The 22,190-nt window shown below is 45.1% G+C and overlaps 1 protein-coding gene across 1 annotated transcript; it reads right to left on the minus strand.

The window, feature by feature from the left end:
• Positions 1–8,640: 8,640 nt before the first annotated feature.
• Positions 8,641–20,817, minus strand: Nmur2 (neuromedin U receptor 2). The gene is made up of 4 exons (XM_021213989.1): positions 20,116–20,817; positions 14,564–14,648; positions 11,288–11,413; positions 8,641–8,915 (listed from the first exon to the last, which is right to left on the minus strand). The coding sequence occupies exons 1-4, from the start codon at positions 20,815–20,817 to the stop codon at positions 8,641–8,643; spliced, it is 1,188 nt and encodes a 395-aa protein (XP_021069648.1).
• Between the last annotated feature and the right edge of the window lie 1,373 nt (positions 20,818–22,190).

Here is a 22,190-nt window from a genome sequence, read left to right on the forward strand (position 1 = left end):
ACTCCTTTCCTTCAGCCTCTGTCTAATAGGGTGTTAAAGGCGTGCACCACCACACTTGGCTATTTTTTTTTTTTTTTTTTTTTTTTTTTTTTTTTTAGGTTAATATGGTTTGTTATTTTGAGCAAACTTATTGTTTTGTTTTGTTTTTGAGATTTTCTTTATTTACATTTCAAATGTTATCCCCTTTCCTGGTTTCCCTCCCTCCCAGAAACACCCTATCATATACCCCACCCTATGCTCCTTCAGACCCCTCGCCCAGTCCAATGGTTGGCTGCAAGCATCAGCCTCTGTATTTGTAAGGTTCTGGCAGGGCCTCTCAGGAGACAGTCATATCAGGTTCCTTTCAGCATGCACTTCTTGGCATTCACAATAGTGTCTGGGTTTGGTAACTGTATATGGTATGGATCCCCAGAAACACCACTATTCTTGTCAATTCCCCATCCCTTCTCTCATCCTGATGCTGGTTATAAATCTCATCTGTCTGGATCATCCTTGGGCTTGGGCTCATTCTCTCTTTATCACAACCACAGCTCATTTTTTTTTGCATTTTTTTCTTTTATACAATTGTGTACTTATTTCTCCAGTAGGTAAGAATTGTGTGGGCTACACTGAAAATAAAATTCTGGGACTTATTTCAATAGAGTATCTTTGAATTTCAGTGTGAACCATCTAATTATTACCTAGGCTTGCTTTAAGGCGGTATCTTTGTGCTATCAAAAATTAGCATGTGTACAGGGAATACAAACAGATTTTGAAGCTAGTCAAATTAGAAAGGAAACTTATTGAGATTCTCATTAATGAAAATAATTATGCTAATTTGAGTGGGTTCTTTCCCCTAATTACCAGGCTGTGGGTAGTTTTCCTTTATTCAAAGGCAATGAGCTTTGGGAGGAGTCAGCCCTGGCATACACCGGATACTCACCCTTATATTCAGTATCAGCCAGCTTCCCTCTTTGCGCCTTAGGTGGGCAGGATAGATTTGTAGCTAAAATCTGGAGGTCTCAACTCCCAATCTGTTAGGCTCCAATCTGTTTAGCTACAGGCTAGTCAGATCACACCCATTTTCAGCAGTTCTTTTATAGCTGCTGTGAAACGGAATCCAAGTCTCTACCCAGAGCCTGCCTATAAATCTCATGCCCTCATCCTCAGGTACCCAGATCCCAGGATAATGGCAAAGGCCACTCACATAACCCCAAGGAGTTTTACACACCCAGGCCACCAGGCTCTAGGGCAAGAGACAAGGTGTGGTTATAGTGGACACTTGTCATCTAGGTGCGTTCCTCCTCATTACCCACCCCTCCATCCTCCTCTGTACCCCTCTTTCCTCAGAACCACAGCACTGTCTCTGCTGCCTAGAAATTAAACAGAGCTGCAGACCCGTTTTAATCAACAGTGCAGTGTGAGCCCCAGAAGAAAGGACCTCCACTCTGCCTCTTGGACCTGAACTCTCACTAGAGTCCCAGGTATGCAGTCTGTCTGTCTATGGTGTTAGGGTCTGAACTCTCCTCAGAGATGTTGCTGTCTGTCCATGGCATCAGTAGCTCTTCTAATAAACTTGTCACTCAAAGGACATCCTGCCTCAGTGTACCCCCTTGAGCCTCAGAACTGAAACTTTTTACCGTCTTCCCCTGTTCTCATCCCTTGACCTGGCTGTTGACCCTGAGGAAAAAATCACAAAACCTCTCTGTTTCAGTGTGTTTTCTCCTAGGGGAGAGGGTCAAACCTGTATCCGTCTCTTAGAGTCGTTGGGAAGGCTAAATCAGCTAATATGTCAAAAAGTCTTAGCATGGTCTTTGAGATAAGTCCAAATCAACATTTCTAATATATGAAAAAGTTAAAGAGTCATTGTCTGAATAATCAATGAACTCCATGTTTAGTGAGAGATACTGCCTCAAAAAGTAACATGGGGAGATTGATGAATTCACCCACCATTAACTTGTGATGTGCACATGTGCATTCTGCATGTGAGTGCACACACACACACACACACACACACACACACACCCATACACACACACACTCCTCCTTCATCTCTGATCTTGATGTTCAGGCAAGAATGATCACATGATCTTTGCCCTTAGCCCCACCATCCGACTCTGAGAGACAAATACAGTTTCCCAGCTGGCAGAGGCTGAAGGCCTTCAAACACAATTAATATGCTTAGCCATTCTGAGCTGTCTAGGCTCCTCATTTTGTTGACTGTCCTGTCATAATATTGATTAATCTTTCATGTACCAGAGAAGCAATCTGTAACACATGTCTGCGCCTTCATTATTCACGAGCCCTAGCAGTGGGTGATGGAATCTTACAGAGTTTATCTGAATGGTGAATGAATAATGATTTTTTTTTTTTTAGAAGCCTGACAAACTTCCTAGGATGCTGCTATGAACAAAGGTTTCTAGAAAGGAGTTGCACGCCCAGCTGAACCTTCCACCAGATCCAGTAACTGAGTAGAACTTCAAAGATTGTGGGGAGTTGGAATGTTGCAGGTACAGAACCCAGTTCAGATTTAGCCATACCTTTCCCATGTCTACATCTGACTTAACATCCTTGTTATAATCAGGTGAAACCTTTTGGAAATGCATTATAAAGGAACTCTGACTAGCATGAGCATGGTGAACACAACTCTGGCAAACCTTGCCCTTCTCTCCCATTCCCTCTGCCTTGCCAAAAAGCATTAAATTATATTCCTAAAGCTAGCCATCAAGGTCTGTTCCCTTATTTGGCCTCTTCATCCTCCTAAGGCTGACTACAAAGGTCCCACTGTCAACATATTGAAGACTCGTAATAAAAAGCCTTGTTTGGCTCACCTAATTAACATACCCAATTAAAATTAAACACCTCATCCTAATACAGGGTTTCTCTTGTGTAAACTGCCGTTTCCCCATGGGCCATGTCTGTCTGTCTGTCTGTCTGTCTGTCTGTCTGTCTGTCTCTGTTTCCTGGGGATAAGGCAGTCCCCCTCCTCTCTCTTCCTTGTTCACTTCCCCATCTCCCTCTTGGTCCTCAGTCTCCTGTCTTTGTTTCTAATTCCCTGCCCCCTGTCCCTCTGCAACAAATAATCTCCTTTGTGCAGAGAACTTGGCCTTGGGGGTACTGAGCTAATGCTTTTCCTAACATATCAACATAGTGGACCCTTGTTTCCCACCAATCAGAAAGCTAAGGTTGCCATGTGATGGCCCTGAGGAGCCAGGAGAGCCCTCCTGCTTTCCTTAGCAGTGGGCTTCATGTCTCCATCAATGTGCTAGAAAAGTACCTTGATGTATGACTTCCCTTTTTCTGTTACTGTAAAAACTTCATTGAACTGTTTCAATGTTGGAACATGGAATTTGGGGACTTTGGGAGGGGGATGGCTAAATCTGCTCCTGGGTCATGGTCACTCACATTTGGCCCTGGAGTAAACTCTTATCCTTTTTGAGGCGAGGGCTGTGGTTTTTGTGCCAATATTGCTTATTTACACCGCGTATTTGACTACCTCCCCAAAGACGTACTGCTGTGTGAAATTTTCCTGGGGTGGTGTGAACCTGTATGTTCTCCCCCAGCCTTAGATGATCCACAACCGAGAAAGATAAGGATTACACCAGCATCTGTTTTGGTGAGCGGATGAGTTTAGCAGGTTAGAGTGGGAGTGTGGGGGAGGGGTTACTTACAGGCGCTTAAGCAGCCCAGAGGCAGGTGCTCACCCACAGCCCACTCCTACATGGCTAAGACCCCCTGGAAGTGTAGCTTGTAGGCAGCTGGGCAGGCCTGGGAAACTTGTCTCTATTACAGCCACCATGCTGGCTAAGGTCCCCCTCCCCTGCAGACATGTTCACTATGTCTATAACACTGATGAGGATCCTCTTAAAACCTGAGTTTCAGCTTTTCAGACCGTGTGAGGCTTGTTTACTTCCTGAGTCCCATGAGCCCCCAGACTCAGCCCAGGAGGAAGCTGATGTAGACCAAACATTCCCTAAAAACCCAGCAACACAGTAACATGCTATGAAAATCTATTTTCCCGAGTATTATGTTCCTGTTTGTTTGCTTGTTTGTTTTTGTATTTAGTTCTTTTGTTTGTTTGTTTCTATAGATGCTATTACAGTGTTTCTAAGTACTGCCCAGAGGTAACCATCCTGGCCAGGGTGAGGCTACTCAAAGAGACACCCCTAATCCTGCTTTGGGATTTTGAAACAATAGACTCCAAGAAATGGGAACTTCTCCAGGAATCTCATGCTAGAAGAAGGAAGATGGTATAGCCTAGTGCAGCCAGAGTAGGAGCTCTTCTAGGAAAAGATTTCACTCAGTTCTGACAATGACTGTCAGAGAATTTGGGGACTTTGGAGAATTTGGAGCTCAGATGATAACGGACTCACATTTGACAGGACTACTTATTTATGCATGTCTCTGGCCCTCTATTTATACATAAACCTCCTGCATAATCCCCAAAGATGGCGTTGGGGCTTGTGGATGACTGCATTCCATGCTGTCATGTGGTACAACAGTATTACTTCTTTCTTTAACTGGCATACAGGTGTCAGCACAAAGTCACAGAACTCACCTTAAAGGGAAGGAAAGCCGGTTTACTGTGAAGCCAAATGTGAGTGACCCTGGCCCAGGACAGGGACAGAGCTCAGGGGTCAGGTAACTCTGGACTTCTGGCTCTGACACAGTGACTGAATCCCCCAGGCCTGACTCATCTCTGGTTGTCAATGCAGAAAACACAATTGTCACCCAAAAGGGGATAAGAGCTTATTCTAGGGTTAAATATGCATAGTGACTGTGGCCCAGGAACACAGATTCAGGTCACCCCAATTTTCATGTTCAAACATGGTGACAGTTTGATGAAGATTTTATAGTAACAGAACAAGGGAAGTCATAAATCAAGGAACTTTCCTAATACATTAGTGGAGACATGAAGTCATTAAGTGGTTAAAGCGAAACAGGGAACATTGCAGTGTCTATCACAGTGTTGTCAGCCTTTCCTTTGGCTGGAAGCTAATATACATGTTCTGTATGTGTTACAGGATACATCTAATGATCGCAATGCTGTTGGGTTGTTACTCAAAATTCTCTTTATTCTCTTGAGAAAATTAAGCAGTTCTCGGAGAGTTGTGGGAAGGCTAGTGTTTTCCAAAATCCAGCCTTCACAGGGCCATGGCACACGTAGCAAGCTTGATGGGGCCACAGACTCCCGGAAAGTGGATTTCCATGCTCCTGGTCACTTGCTTACCAGGAGAAGTGGTTCCCCTGGCAGCCACAGCAGCTCCTGACAGGTTGGTTCTAGGTTTCCGGTTTGGGTCTGAAGGGGAGTTTCCTTTTGGCTAAAAGCTTTATTAAAAGAGTTGTTAACATTATGGGAAGACAGACAGACAGACAGACAGACAGACAGCGTAATGTGGCAGTTGAGGAGAGGTAAGGCTCTGGAAGCAGAGTGGAGGTCCCCTCTTCTAGGTTTCAGAAGAAGGAGGAAGGCTTCACAGGGAACATCTCTCTAGGGCAGGGCCATTGGTTCCTCATTCCTAAGCATCAGAAGGAAGGGAGAAAATTCTCAGGAAGGAATCTGTGACTCTCAGGATTCAAGAGAGGGAGGCAGAGATGGGGAGTGGTGAGGAGGTGGAGAAGTGGGGAGGAGGTGGAGGAGGGAAGAGGATGTAGGGAGTGGGGAGGAGGTAAGGAGTGGGGAGTAGATGGGAGTGAAGAGGAGGTGGGGTGGAAGAGGAAGTGGAGGAGTGAGGATGAGGGAGGGAGTGAGAAAGAGGTGGAGGAGTGGGGAGGAAGTGGGGAGTGAGGAGAAGGTGGAGGAGTAGGGAGGAGGTGGGGAGAGAAGAGAGGTGGAGGAGTAGGGAGGAGGTGGGGAGAGAAGAGAGGTGGAGGAGTGGGGAGGAGGTGGAGGAGTGGGGAGTGAGGAGGAGGAGGGGGAGTGAGGAGGAGGTGGAGGAGTGAGGAGGAGGGAGGGGATTGAAGAATGGGAAGGGGGTAGAGGAGGGGGAGAGGAGGTGGAGGAGTGAGGAAGAAGGGGCGAGTGAAGGGTTCTGGAGAAAGTGTAGAGAAGAGGCACTTGTAACTGAGGTGTATAAGGTTGGGCTATTCTTGTCCACCCTTCTTAGAGACATCCAGTAGTGTGGCAATTTCTGAGGTCTACAGGCTTTTTTAGGAGGAATGACACCCACCCTTCTGGAATCTCGACTGATCACTGGGGATTGTGTTTATGGACCCACTCACAGGCCCTTAGTAGGCACTCAGCATGATTTATAGACGTGTAAGAAAGAGGCCGTGGCAGGTGGCAAGGTCAGATGGGGAACCTTTCCAGCCCCAGTGAGTTTCTGAGTGTGATTCCAGGACTCTGGTGCTTGCTTGGAGACTGCTTGTATAATGTTCCCAGGAGTAAGGAACAAAGAGTAAGCTCTTTGCTGTCAACTGGAAGGGGGCAGGCAGACGGTAATTCTTTATCTCTCAGTAAGAAGGAAGAATCAGTGAGGGAAGAGAACACAGAAATATGCACAGGACAACCTTTATTCCATTTGATTACTGAGGAATTGGTGGTCAAGGTCAGGATCTGAAATTTTCAGCATTTATAAAACCAAGCAGAAAATGCTGATAAGAGATATCTTTATGCTGTGAAAATATTCAAATAAGTGGTATTCTATGAAGGTTTTTAAGATCTATGTTCAAAATGGCTTTTTACTCACAGAATTTCTTATCTATGCATCCATGAGGTTTCATAGCAGACACTGAAAGTGTTTGAAAGGGTAAATTGTTTTTCTTTAAAGCAATAATTTTATTATTATGTGTGAGGGGGTATTGCTACACAAGCCATGGTGACTATACAGAGGTCAGAGAACAATTTCAGGTGTTGGATCTCTTCCTCAACCAAGGAACTTGGATCAGCAGGCTTATGTGCAAATGTCTTTGCCCATGAGACATTAATTACTCTTCTCTCCAGCTTTGCTTCTCTTAGCCCTGGACTTTGGCTTTCTTTGCCAGACTTGTCCATCTTTCTAACTCTCTAAGTTTTCACAGAGAATTATTTCACTAGCAGTGAAACCTGGGTACGTCATTTAGGTATACTCTACAATATAATCTATCCCGTATGTAAATTAGTCAAAACTTTCAAACACCGACATTGCCCTGAGAGTGCTTCCATATGGCACGGGTGGAGTGTCAGAAGCGGACTCCACGGAGCATTCAGGCATCCAGAGGGTGGGAAAGGGAAGGAGGGGCTCTGTCTGTGATTTTGAGTTACTAGGCTTCTAGAAGATAGTGTAGTTATTAGCTTCCACACTACAGATTCATAATATAGTTCTTTAATTTTTTTAATATGAACTTTTTTATTGTGGTGAGTGGTGGGGTGTGGGAGGGTATACGCCACGGTGCATGCTTGGGGGGGGGTCAAAGGAAAATTTGAGACGTCAGTTCTCGCTCCTCCCACCACGTGAGTTCCGGGTACGGAATTCAGATCCTCAGGCGCGGTGGCAAGTGCTTTTGTCCACTGTATCATCCCTCCAGTCCTACACAAGAAAATAAATCTGCAGCCAAGTGGGAGATGAATATAGAAAAGTCATCTGTTTTGACAACACATCCTCTGGGCTCTGCAAACACAGACGTGAGAGGGAAAATAACGCACAGTCCATTGCTGTTTTCTGCATTAATGTTAATGGATGGCATCCAAAAATAATCCTTCCACTCCAGGTTAATTATAAAGGCTGATGCTGCTTCCATTGGCTTAATTAGCAGTATTTCGCCTATTTTTGTGTAGGAACGTTTTTGTTTTTGTTTTAAAATCTAGTCCATAGCATTTTTTTTCCTCTGAGTTAACCACGACTAAGTAGTTCATAATTACAGCATAAGCAGCATTTCTTCTAAAAACAAGTCCCACACATCGCAAAGAGCAGGCACAGTGCCAGCTCATTAATAGTTCTCAACCTGCTCATGGGCCAACTCTCCAGGGGATAAAAATTATTTAGCCCTGATTTGGAGAGCTTGTTAATTTCTGTAGCATAAATATTTCTGCTAGGACTGATTTTAAGCCATCGCTTATTTGACAACAAACTCCCCAAAGTCCTAACTATTGGAGAGGTAGGCTTTTGCGGGCAGTTCCTACCCAGTAGTTTCTCCTGCATCCTGGGTTTGGATGTTGGGATAACTGTATTGTGCTGCTTAGCTATCCTACAACGCCTTTACTAGGCTAAACCCACCCCTCATGAGAGAGAGCATCTTTAAGTGAGACTACCATGGCACATTACAATCACAGTTATAAAAAAAATACTCACAACGCAGAAAGATGGAGTGTAGGGTCTGCACTGGGACCCAGAGCGAAGTCTGAGTTTTAACATTAAAAAAAAGTAAAGAGAAGCCGGGCGCGGTGGTGTATGCCTTTAATCCCAGCACTACGGAGGCAGAGGCAGGCGGATTTCTGAGTTCGAGGTCAGCCTGGTCTACAAAGTGAGTTCCAGGACAGCCAGGGACATACAGAGAAACCCTGTCTTAAAAAAAAAAAAAAAAAAAAAGTAAAGAGTAGGTGGAATCTAAGAGCCGCATTACCTCTCTAATGGCATGCAAGGAGGCAGAGGTGACAGAGTCCCCCTCCTTGCAGTGCTGGCACATAGAGGGATGTCAATCACAGAAGCCGGGCCTTCCGAAGTGGCCTTCTGACCACTCCATTCATGGTACCTCTTCAGCACAGGGGACGGTGGTAAGGTGGGTGCTGTGGATGGATGATTGACAAGGGAACTGGGGGCCCGCATCCTCTGTTAGTTCTACAAGGTGGCATTCTGTCAAGAAGATGACCTTCTGGGCTGGAGGCCCCTGTGGCCGATGCTGGGGCCCACACCATTTGCAGGAAGGAGAGAGGACATTCCGAAAGGCCGCTCGGAAGCGTCGAGACAGGACGTTATAAATAATAGGGTTGACCGCGGAGCTCAGATAGAAAAAGACACCTGCCAATGAGGGATGAAGGAAGGTAGGGGGAAAAATGTAAATATTTAGCAAAGGCCTTGGAACCCTTTGATCGCCTCTCCTGGAAACAGTGGGGTGTGCAGGACACTCACTGAGAATTTGAAACGCTCTGGGGAGAACTGCCTGTGCACTCAGGACCCAAACACGGAGCGATGAAAGAGTCATGGTTTTGTGGTGGTGATGGGTAATGGCGCTGATGCTAGACGTTCAAGTATCAGAGAAAAAAAGGCTTGTTTCTTCGCTGGATTTTTAGTCAGCTACAATTTGGAGCAGTAGCCGTGTTGAAGACGGGTAAGTCAGTCAACACACTGTCCCTGGCGAAACTCTTCATTTTGCTGAAAATTTCTGGGAGAGGGCGACTCCCAACTGCTCTGGTGCCACGCCCCTTTCCTACCCACTCATGCTTCCCCGATAGCGCTTCCACTGAATAGTTATGTTTTACCATTTCTTTTGTCCTCCAGATGGCTCACATATTGTCGTTTCTCTGCTTGTTATACGTGCACCCTTTTCTTTAGAGATTTATTTTTTAATTATGTAAGTGAGTGTGTGGATGTCTACGCGCAGGCGCATGCGTTCTTGAGTCCCAGTTCCCACAGAGGCTAAAAGAAGCCATCTGATTCTCGCGTATTGGAGTTAAAAGCATGAGAGAAACCTGATTCTGATTCAGGGCCTAGGACCTAAAGTTGGTTCCTCTGTTAGGGCAGTACGTGCTCTTAACCACAGCGCCATCTCTCCAGCTCATGTACACTCGTTTACTATCATCTCTGTTTTGTTTCTCTAAGACACCACGGAAGCTTAAGGGAGGCTAGGATCGTGACCCTCTTCTGTTCTGGGCCCTTAGATAAACAATCTTCAGCTCCTTCTGGAAACTGGAGTTTGGGTATTCTGCCTGAAGCCGAGTGCTGAGAAATGACATCCTCCAGGCTGACTCCGTCACCGCTGTGGCTGTCTAGAACTGTCAGCTGTGATGACCGGTTGGATACTACGGGTATTCCCATTAACTTGGCATTACAGGGGAAGGGTTTGCCTGCCTTCCCTCCAAGATTTATGGACAGTTAACAGTTGTTTGGGGAGAGGGTCATGAGACTGAGTCCCTTCCCAAAGATCTATAGACAGTCAACCATTACTGAAACATATATTTTCAGTGTAACACCTGCCTGTAAGTTGCACACATCCCTGTTAGGAACCCCAGGGACTCACTACTTCAACAAACCACACTCAGATAGAATCCCTTTTTTTGTCTATGGTTAGTTCCCTCTCTGGGATGAGGAGACATGTCTGTTCATTCAGACACTGATCGAATGCTTACTAGGACATTTGGGGAACTCCAAAACACATTAAAAGATAAGAGATTTAGACTCTTTTTTTTTCCTGAATACTTTATATATTTTTTTCTCCACTGGAAGATTATAACTGAGGCAGGATTCTTGGCAAGGCTGGTAACAGGTATACACAACAATATCTACTGGAAGCATTGTGATACCAACTGCCTGGCTACAACAGTTAGTCATAACAGAGACTGCTGTGGTCATAAGGGACTCAGTGGAGGTGACTGACACCAGCTGGACCTTGACATGGGTAGGAGACAGTTGAAGAGAGAGAAAGTGTATTTGGGCGCAAATGCTCAGAGGCAGAAATGGCTGCATTATACAGGAAAGTCTGGTGTATGAGCTCTCTCTCCTTTCCAGCCCTTGCCCTCTCTCCTTCTTTTTGTCTGGAGATGTGATGTTCCTAAGTTGTATATATGCATCTTTCCTCTGCTTCTGGTTTTGTTCCTGAGAATCCAGAGCCCACAGAATAAGCCAGCGACAACAGATGCTGGAGGAAGTGCCCTGAACCTAATACCATAGCTCCTCTATTTTGGAGGAAAAGCCCCTGAGCCTAAAATTCGATAACTTAGAATTTTAACGGTTTTTATAGCCTTGTGCCTTTGGGAAAACCATTTCCTCTGTGTATGTCTTTGGTGTCAAACTCTGATGATCACTGAGGATTCCCTGCTGCAATTATCACATGTAGAGTTGGGAGTTTTCCTTAAAGTAACCTCTAAACATATATAATCTTTAAATACAAATCACCCACCTTTGAATACAAATCAGCACTTGCTGTTTCTATAACAGATCCCCAGATCCCAGATCCCCAGATCCCAGATCCCCAGATCCCAGATCCCCAGATCCCAGATCCCCAGATCCCAGATCCCCAGATCCCAGATCCCAGATCCCCAGATCCCCAGATCCCCAGATCCCCAGATCCCCAGATCCCCAGATCCCCAGAGCTGCTTATGTACTGAGCCTTCAGGACAGAGTGAAGAAAAAGCTGCTTTATAGTTGACTCACCAAAACTATGAGGTCTTTACCTGATACGACATGGATGAGGTTGAACACAGCAGCCAGGGACTCAGTCCACTCGTCCACGAAGCTGAAGAAGAGCCGGTCCACATGGAAGGGGGTCCAGCAAATAGCAAAGACGAGGACCAAGACAACTGGAAAAGGAAGTGGGAGAGGGTGTGATGGAGTAGATCAGGGAAGAACAATGCTTGCCCAGCCTTCCTCTTCTTTAGCAGGTTTTCCCTGCCACCTTGGCTAAGTGATGATTGCTATAGGCAAAGGTGACCCAGAGTTAAAAAATATTCTAACATAAGAATTAGTTGTATGGATCTAGAGCCAGTTTTCTATACAATTGCCTGAGTTTTCTTTTAAAATGTGTAGTTCTACTTTTACTTGAAAACTTTCTGTTTTTGAAAATTTCATAAATGCACATAATAAAATATAATCATGTTTACTCCTTCTTTATCCTCTCCAACTCCTTCCATGTGCTCCAATACGCCCCATTCCAACTTAATGTCCTTTTTGTTGAGAACTCTCCCTGCCCATTTCCTCTCTTCCCCCGTGCCTCTCTCTCTCTCTCTTCCTCACAATAGGCCCAAAGATGAACTGAAGCTGTGAACCTAGATAAATCTTTTCTTTGTTATGTATGTGTTGTGTGTTCTGTGTGTATGTGTGTGTGTGTGTGTGTGTGTTGTGTCTTGTATATGTTGTGTCTTGTGTATTGTATGTATCTTGAGTGTGTGTGTTGGGGTATGGGGCACAGAGGTTAACTTTAAGTACCATTCCTCAGGCGGCCTGCCCACTTTGTTTTGAGACAGTCTCTCACTTTTACCTTGAATTCACCAATTCAGCTAGACCACTGGCCAGCAAACCCCAGGGATCCACCTGTGTCCACCCACCCAGCTTTGGGAATGATGGATTACAAGCACACATTACCCAACATGCTCAGCTTCTTATTACACAGATGCTGGAGATCAAACATGAGCTTGTTCAGCAAGCACTTTACCAACCCATCCACATCCCCAGCCTTCTTCCCTTCGTTTTGTCATAGCAGTGCAAAGCTGTTAACACAAGACTCATCAGGAGTCTCTTTGATCCTTTGGACTCTGTGATGGGCCCGGGTAAGACCCAGAGTCAGAACAACTGTAATCACAGTGTTGATTCTGGGAGGAAGACCCTGTCCTCCGGAGTCAGAAGTGCACAGAATCTCTTGCTTCTCATTTCCAGCCCCAGGGCAGGGATGGGTGTGCCAATTGTTCCTCCTTGGGACACTGAAGCTCCACAGAGATAAGCAAGCATCTTTCCACTTTGGGAAGCTGTCAGATTCTTTCCTGTGATGGGCTGCTTGAAGTTTGTATCTGAGTGATCTAACAGAGCTGGAGGAGAAGAGAGCCTCAGGATGAAGGGAGAGCAGCCATGAGCTGGCACCTTCTGAGGCTGAGAGATGGGTACACGGTCTTCATTTTGCAGCTCTGCCCATGAGCGCATTCCAGGTTTTCACAGAAACTGGTACCTTTGTTTCCTTTTGGAGTTAACTTTTTTGTTTTGTTTTTGTTTGGGGTTTTGTTTGTTTGTTTGTTTCGAGACAGGGTTTTTCTGTGTAGCCCTGGCTGCCCTGGAACTCACTTTGTAGACCAGGCTGACCTCGAACTCAGAAATTCGCCTGCCTCTGCTTCCCAAGTGCTGTGATTAAAGGCGTGCAACACCACGGCCCGGCTGGAGTTAACTTTTAGGGTAAGCTGTCTGCCTGTGCAGTGTGCTTCCAAAAGTAACTGGAATATTCTTTTGAATTTATTCCTCAATAAAATGTCTTCCCATCACCCACTTCTGGTCATCATTTCTGATTACAATGAAGGCAAATAGTCTACATTTTGTCATTATTAACTTTTTGGCTTTTTTAAAAAATAGTACTGGGAATTGAGCTGGAGCTCCACACGTATCAGGCAAATACTCCACCACCGAGCTACAGCCCAGTCTCTTTTATCTACTTTTTGAGACAGTGTCCTTTTGGTTTGCCGAGGCTGGCTTTGCACGGAGCCCAAATCTATTTTTGTGTGTGTGCTAGGAATTGAACCCAGGGCCTTGCACATGCAAGGCATGTGCCTTCCCAAGGGGCTACACCCCAGGCTTGCTACTAAAGATGCTACCACCAGCAAACCCTGAGATCATGGTCAAAGGGAGAAGGAGAGACATAAAGAAGGCTCCTCGTCTCCTGACAAGAAGATCCACCTGGGGATGAAAACCTCAAAGAAAATGATTATTAGAGTCGAAAGACCAACTTGGGAAACTGCTGGGCATTGTCCACAGAGGGCCCAGTTTCCATGAGTCATGGGCATGTGAGCCTGGGGATTTCTTATTTTGTAAAGATAGGTTATGATTTGGAAAATTTATGGTTTCACATACCTCATCTTTGTCTCTCCTGGAGGACCGGTAGCTGTTTTTCTTAGCTTTCACTTTCAAGTGTCCCTTTGTATTGTGTATGGAGGTGTGTGCACGCACGTGCATGCATGTTTGAATGTGCATGAGTGTGCACATGTCTGTGTGTGCATAGGCTTATGGTTGAGTCAAGAGTTGTCCTCAATCACCCATCCACCTTATTTACTGAGGCAGGGTCTCTCAATCAAATTCAGAACTCACTGATATGGCCTGTCTCCAGAGCCAACTTATTCTGTAGACCCTCTGTTTCTGCCTCCCAAGAGAGGGATTATAAAAGGGTGGTCACTCCCACTAGCATTTACAAACGGTCCTGGGGATGGAGCCCACACTCCTCCTGCCTGCATGGCAAATGCTTTAATCACTGATCTATCTCCCCAGCCCAGGGGTCCATTTACTTCTCTAGAATCCTTGTGAGAGAGGATGTTCAGCACCTGGATCTCTTAAAATAGTTGTCTCTTACAAGTATGTGCACTACTAATAAAAAGGTTATTTTTACTGTTTTGTTTTTAGACAAGATGATGTTTTGATACAATGTCCTGGGTAAGTCATGACTAATTGTTCTTAATTTGGAATAAAAATATCCACAGAGTCTACATGGCCATTGGGAGTTTACAATCTCCTGAAGTGAGTTTTGAAACATTTTGTGTGTGTGTGTGTGTGTGTGTGTGTGTGTGTGTACAGCAACTGTAACCTAGCAAAAGCCTTTGAATGTCCAAAACCAAAGATGAAATAAAACAGGCAGGTCATAGAAGCTTCTGGAAGACCAAGAAGAGCGTCTTAGCCAGCACCATTACGTCAGTGCCAAAGACAAAATACCTCTGCTCTTATAAACAAAAGCGAACAAACATTAAACAAAGCAAGCGGCTTACACAGCATCTTGGTGACGGATTTTCTGGAGGGTCTGTGAATGTTCACAGTCACTCTGTCTGCCTCAAGGGATTCATCTCTCTTTAGCTGAAAGAGAAGGGGAAACGTGGTTAGGGAGAAAAGGCTGGCTGCTTTTCCCATGAGAAACTTTGGAGGTATATAAACAGCACTTAAAAAATGTTTTGAAAAATGTAAGCTCTTCACTGGAGGCAGAGTCCAATCTAAGTTCTCTGGATAGGGTTGTGGGCAGGATACGGTAAAGCTAAAACTAAGTTTTTAGTGAGCAATTCCATGCAGTTCTAATTCTATAGTATGTTAGGAAATATTACACACTCATGCATACACACACACACACACACACACACACACACACACACACACACACACAAAACGGCGAATCTTGAAATTAACCACAGCAGCAACAACATGGTAGTTAGGCCCTTCCATTCACTTATTCATTCCTTTCCCTTAGAAGTGAGAATTCCTTTCCCTTTTGATAAGTACATCACTAGAGTCAAGACCCTATGCCATGTGTTAGGAGATTCCAGAAAACAAAATATTATGATCTCATGAGTGTTATAGTATGTCTTAGTCACTCTTCTATTACTGTGAAGAGAGACACCACAACTAAGGCAATTCTTACAAAAGAAGGCATTTAGTTAGGGGCTTGCTTACAGTTCCAGCCGGCTATTCAGGATCATCACGGTGAAGCATGGTGAAAAGCAAGACGGAATGGTGCTAGAGCCATAGCTGAGAGCTTTACATCCTGACCCATAGGCAGCAGGTGGGGGGCAGGGAAAGAGACACTGAGCCTGGTGTGGGCGTTTGAAACCACAAAGGCCATGCCTTGTAATCCTTCCAAACAGTACACCAACTGGGGACTAGGCATGCAAATATATGGGCCTACGGAGGGCATTCTCATTCAAAGCACTGCACTGTGGGCCCCGTGGCATCTTGAGTGTGGTCATGAGCTATGTGGAAGGTGTGAGGGTGAGGGCGCTAAGGTGTTCCTAAGATGATGAGCATGTTGGTGCATGGCACATGGTATTCTATGCATGGTAGATTATTGGTGTTCTCATGATTCCAATTATCATTCCACATCATCTCAAAAGACATGGTATAAATTAAAATACCCGAGGACAGCTGTGTGTATTCCCCTTAGGAGGATTATGAGCCTCTTCTGGGAGACTCTCCTTCCTCTAACTCAGCTGTGTTGACTGGACAGATGCTAGCCTTCATTTCAGCTGTCAACTGAGCAAAACCTGTCATCACCCAGGCAAAGGGAACCTCAACGGAAGGATTGCTCAGATCAGACTGGGTCATAAGGCTTCTTCTTTCCCTTTAATAATAATAAAACTGTTTATGGGTGTTTTGCCTGCATGAATGAGTGCCTGGTGCTTCTGCAAGCCAAAAGAGGGCACTGGTTCTCCTGGAACTAGAGTCACAGACAGTTAGAATCTGGGTGCTGGGAATCGAACCTGGACCTCTGGGAAAACCACCAGTGCCTTTAATCACTGAACCATCCCTCTAGCCCTTGGGAAGTATTTTTCCTAATTGCTAATTGGTGTGGGAGGGCTGTCCAGCCCACTGTATGTGGTGCCATTCCTAGGCAGGTATGTCTCAGCTGTATACGATTGGTAGCTGTGCAAGCTATGAGGAGAAAGCCAATACGCAGAATCCCTCCATGGTTTCTGCTTCAGTTCTGCCTCAAATTCCTGTGATGATGGACATAACCTTTTAAAATATTATCTTTTATTTATTTTATATTATGGGTATGATTGGGTGTCTGACTGGTGTCCAAAAAGGTCAAAAGAAGGCAACAAATCCCCTGGAACGGGAATCACAGACAGTTGTAAGCTGCCTTGTGGGTGCTGGAAAGTGAACCTGAATTTCCTGAAAGCCCAGTGGTTGGTGCAGTGCTCTTTAACTTCTGAGCCATTTCCCTAGCTCTGGATTCTAAACTGAGATAAACTTTCCCTCCTCCAGTAGGTTTTTTTGTTTGTCTGTCTGTCTGTCTGTTTGTTTTGTTTTGTTTTTTGTTTTTTTATTAAAGTATGTGAGTGTATGTGTGTGTGCCTGAATATGTATGTGTGTATAGGTGAATAAATGTATAGATATGCATTGTCCTGACCTTTCTTTCTTTCTTTCTTTCTTTCTTTCTTTCTTTCTTTCTTTCTTTCTTTCTTTCTTTCTTTCAGTTTTTCTCTCAAGTCATTTGTCCATCCATCCACCCACCAACCCATCCATTTGTGCCTCTGTCCATCAGTCCCCTCTTCTATGTATCTGTCTGTCTAAGCATCCATCCATCCATCCATCCATCCAGTCATCATGTCTCTCTGTACATCAACTTCTACCCATCCTGTCTTTTCTTTCTTTCTTTCTTTCTTTCTTTCTTTCTTTCTTTCTTTCTTTCTTTCTTTCTTTCTTTCTTTCTTTCTTTCTTTCTTTCCCTTCCTTCCTTTCTTTCTTCCTTCCTTCCTTCCTTCCTTCCTTCCTTCCTTCCTTCCTTCCTTTCTTCTTTCCTTCAATTCACCATCTGTCTCTCTATCTCTACACATCCTGCCCATCCATACATCCATCTATCCATCCATCCATCCATCCATCCATCCTCCCATTCATCCACCCATCTACTATTTTGCTTGTTCACAACTTGTCTGGCCCTGTTGAGTTTTATGCAATTCACACATGTGCCCCATCAACACAAAAGTCACATATGAGAGACATGGACTAGGCCATACTTTGTCAGTATTTCCTCTTGGATGGATGGGAAGCTACTATTGGATCACCCAGTTTCCCATCTCCATGGTGTTCTAAGCCTGAAGAGCACCTTTATTGAAATTTATGTCCTGGAATGAGGGGGCATCGGTGAGTATTCATCTTTGAATACACACAGGCTTCTTTTGTCCTGTGTCTTCCTCTGGCTGCCTTCTGAAGGTAGTGGCAACCAGACTCGGCCACACCTCTACACTTCTCAGAAGACCCAATAACTCAAATACCATTACTGCTTGGATCTCTTTAAATCGTGATCATTCAAAGGACCTTTGAAGCCATGTTTCTAAGTCTTTTATCTTAAATGTGGAGAAGCCGAAGCCCAGCAATGAGGGAGGTAATTGAGCCTTATCTCCTGACGGTGCTTAGTCTGCTTTGGGAGAAATCAATGAACTAAAGGGTCCACATAGAATTATAAATTGTAATTGAAGGAAATTACTGGAAGCCATGGCATCTCTACCAGAGGCAGGACAGCTGGAGCTTCTAGAGGTGCTGCCCCAGGGAAGGGTGCTCGATGCCTGACTGACTTGGTGTACTAGAGGCAAAGAGGCAAAGGAAGCATGGTGATGGGTGGCAGGAACCTTCCAGGGAAAGGAGTCTAAGGATTGTGGTGCCTGTGGCACTGAGTAGACTTGCTTCGCCAGACTGCTGGTGTAGGACTGTTTCAATTTTCAGAATGACAAGTCAGACATCTCCTTTCTTAGTAACCCTCCGGTCCATTCACCTTTACTTCATCTCTTCTGAAACAAGGCTGTCATCAATTGCATTACTCACACAAAGCAGGATGGCTATTATCTAAGCTGCCACCAGCTTGGGACACATACACTGTGGATTCATGTGAGTGGGACATAATGAAACTTAAAGAAAGACTTTAAAGAGTTTATGCTTGCTGTTAAACTTAGGCATTCCCTCCCCCCCCCCCCCCCCCCGCCCCAAGCTCATGCGAGACAATGATTGTTTAGCTTGAACAATAATATATTGCTACGGTTGGGGTGTGGAGGTAAGAAGGTTTTATGGGATGTGTGTTATTTGGAAATGTATGGAAGGATGTCTTTTCTTCTGGGTTAAATACATAGGACATTCTAGAACTGTGATACTGAGCTGGATAAAGTGACACAGGTCTTAGGGAAAATGCCACTGTTCTCTGCCTGGTCAGATTCATTCCTGTTCCTACATGTCTATGACATTCATATATGCTCTCCCTACTCGGGCCTGGTCACTCATTTAAGGACCAGTCAATAGTAAGAAAGATTCTCTTTGTTGATAACTGCCTTTCTCAGAGATGGACTGGAGTGGGGCCCTGCATCCGGAGCCATAGAGCCAGAGGATGTGGTGGGATGAGTATGCTTATTTCTTTCATTTATAGCTTGTGTCTATCTCCTCCATAGTCTCTTTGCCTTTTTAAAAAAGAACCACAGACTGTTTGAGCAGGAAGAAGCCTTGGAAATGATGTGATGTGACCTTTTCATTCTCCAAATGGGAAAGCAATTCCAGCAGAATTGTGTGTGGCTTGCCTAAAGGCTTATGTCAGCGGAGGACTGGAGAGGCTAAATAAGCCTGTAACAGTTTACTGCACGAACCCGCTTCCTTAAGTGAATACAAACTTGTCATTGTGAGGACTCACACCTATGAATTTGGGGACAGCATACAGCCGGAAGTATACAGATTCACGCCTACATTTCTCAGAGGGAAAAAAAAAAAAAAAACACCCACAGATTTTCTCAAGTAATTTAGAAGCAGAGAAAATGAAAAAGAAAAAAAAAAAAGTATTTATCATCACAAGCTTAGAGATGGAGCCTCTAATTGTAAGGTGCAGGGGAAACAGAGTGATTTTCCCAGAAACTCACATTTCTCTTTATCACTTCTATTGCTTTAACTTATGAGCTCTGTTTACTTTCTATCCCTTAGTATCCCCAACTGCTATAAAACTGGCTTCAAGATATATCTCGACCTCTATCTCTATCTCTATCTCTATCTCTATCTCTATCTCTATCTCTATCTCTATCTCTATACACACACACACACACACACACACACACGCACACACACACACACACACACACAGAGAGAGAGAGAGAGAGAGAGAGAGAGAGAGAGAGAGAGAGAGAGAGAGAGGATTTAACTTGCTATTTCAATCAATTGACCAATGCAGCCACAAAGAAATATCTGCCTTCACTGCTGTATATCTCAGATCATAAAGCAGGAAGAGTTCACGATATCCTCAAGACAGGTTGGTTCAGAGAAAAACTTGAACACAGACAGTAAAGTGGAGCAGGGGCAGCAAAGAGGCAGCAGGTTGTAGAAGCATTCCACCCCCCCCCCCCAGAATGTGATCCTCTAAGCCTGGATCACATGCACACATTGAAAATGAGGCTTCTCCTCAAGTCCCTGGAGTCAGATTCTCCCACACATCCATGCCCCTAGGAAGCTGTCTCGCACCTTCTTAGAAACACAGGTGGATAAGCATGGAAAGACTAAGGAACAGACAGGTAAAGAAAGTTGATAAGAGTTGTGGTTTTACTATGTTTAATTGGTGGCAATTCCCACCTGTTCAAACAGAGACCAAGCTGATTTTACCTGCGAGATAAATCTTGAGTACATGTGTGGAATTTTCATACACAACTATTTTACATACATGCAAACTCTTGATTCTTCATTTCCCACTTAACGTTATCCTCTGTGCCCCTCCCTGATTCTATCTTTCCACCACACCAAGTCTTTCTTTGAATTCAGAATGGTCAAGAAGGGTGGGATGCTGCCCCAAGCTAGTCCCTTTGATACTCACCCTGAGCCCCATGAGATAGTAGAGGACGCTGATGAGGGTCATCGGGAGGATGTAGAAGAGGAAGGAGGTGGTTTGGATGATGAAGTTATATACCCACATGGGCTTGGTGACTGTGCAGGTGGCTGAGCCAGGCACGGAGGACCCGTTGGGAAACTGCTGGAACTTGATGCCATGGATGCTGGTGTTGGGCAAAGAAAAGACCACAGAGAAGCTCCAAACTAGGCTGAGGATCCTGAGGGCCCGTCGCCGCGTGCTCTCCAGCTTGGCTCGGAACGGGTGGACGATGGCCACGTAGCGCTCAATGCTAACCGTGGTGACACTGAGAATGGAGGCAAAGCACACAGTCTCGAAGAGGGCTGTCTTGAAGTAGCATCCCACCGGCCCAAACAGGAAGGGATAATTGTGCCACATCTCATAGACTTCCAGAGGCATCCCTAAGAGCAGGACCAGTAGGTCTGAGACTGCCAAGCTGAAGAGATAGTAGTTGGTGGGTGTCTTCAATGTCTGATGTCGGACAATCACCAGGCACACCAGAAGATTGCCCATCACACCTACCACGAAGATCAGCGCATAGGCCACAGACACCGGAAGGGATAGATCACTGCGCTTGGGTCCACACAGGTAGGCCAAGTACTCCTCTGTGCTGTTCAAGTATTTCATGAGAGGATCGTGGATCCAGGAAGCATTTTCAAGTTTTCCCATTATGGAGCTTAAAATCCACGACCATGGGTATCCCTTGCTCTTGGGGCTCTCTCTCAAGCTGAGTCAGAAGGAGTCTGAAAGCCGAGGCTCCAGAAGGTCTGAGAGAGTAAAAGGATAGCATCCGCCTCTAGGGCTCTCCTCTCACGCTGTTAATGCCTTTTGAGGACCACCCAAGCCCCGCCCCCGGCACACTGTAGGCCAATGAGGGTGTTAAGCTGCACCGTGAGAGCCAGGCGGGTTGGTGTGAGGGCTTTGTGTTTAGGGAGCAAGAGAGGAGGGACCTCCCTGTGACTTGGACGCAGCTTCAGAGAATCAGCTCACACTAAGTGAGCTGCCTGCACCACCTGAGGAGTGAACGTTCCCAGCCTGGCCAGCCACAGAGGTGTGCGGCTCTGGGGAGAAACCCAGGAAGGGCTGAGGAGCCTGACTGCTGAGCCAGTCTCCACTGCTCTCGGATCGCCCTATGTCCTGTCGAAGAGTGGAAGATCAATCAATTTCTCCGATTATATTGTTCCTTTGGGCAATCAGGACTCTCTGGGCAAAGCATAAGATATATGATTTTGGGTATCTCAGTGGCTGAAAATCAGCTTTTAGGTTTTAGCCTTGCCTAACAATCTCAGCCGCTCAGAAAACAAGTGGGTTTCAGGACCAGATCATTAGAAATTAAGAAAATTGAACTCTCAGAGTTCCCTCCCTCCTTTTTCTGCTTCTTGCTGTCTCTCTCCTGTCTCTTCCTCTTTATTCTCCTTCTGTTTGTCTGTTTGACACCCTCCTTCTCCCTCTCTGTCTCTCTCTGTCTCTCTCTGTCTCTGTCTCTCTTTCTCTCTGTTTCTGTCTCTTTCCCTTCTCTCCTACTCCTTTACCTGTCTGTCTGTCTGTCTGTCTGTCTCTCTCTCCACTACATTTATTTATTTTGTTTTGATCAGCTATGGATCTACTAGATATGCTTTAAAGTAATGTATGTTAAACATAATATAGTTTATGTTTAACAGGAAACATAAATCTATTAGTCATTCTTATTGCTGTTCACAGAACACCCAGTGGAAGCAACTTACACGAAGGGCTTGTGGGGCTGGTGAGATGACTCAGGACTAAAGCTCTCCACAGAGTCTGGCCACCTGAGTTCAATCCCTGAGACTTACAGATTAGGAGAACCAATTCCCACAAGTTATCTTCTAACCTCCACACATATGCCATGACACGCATTATGTACACACACACACACACACACACACACACACACACACACGTACATGTGCAAGCAGATAAGCCAAACCAAAAACAAACAAATAAATACATGCAATATTTAAAAAGTGAAAAGGTAGAACCAGAAGGGCTTACTCTCGCTCACAATTTAAGAAAGGTTGAGAGAG

Source organism: Mus pahari, chromosome 14, assembly GCF_900095145.1.
Source record: "Mus pahari chromosome 14, PAHARI_EIJ_v1.1, whole genome shotgun sequence".
Taxonomy (NCBI): domain Eukaryota; kingdom Metazoa; phylum Chordata; class Mammalia; order Rodentia; family Muridae; genus Mus; species Mus pahari.

Coding starts and splice junctions, on each gene's coding strand:
- Nmur2 (XM_021213989.1), bottom strand. CDS start 20,817: ATGGGAAAACTTGAAAATGCTTCCTGGATCCACGATCCTCTCATGAAA. Junction 11,414..14,563: donor ATCCGTCACCAAGATGCTGT/GTAAGCCGCTTG, acceptor TTCCTTTTCCAG/TTGTCTTGGTCCTCGTCTTT. Junction 8,916..11,287: donor CCTCATCCATGTCGTATCAG/GTAAAGACCTCA, acceptor CCTCATTGGCAG/GTGTCTTTTTCTATCTGAGC.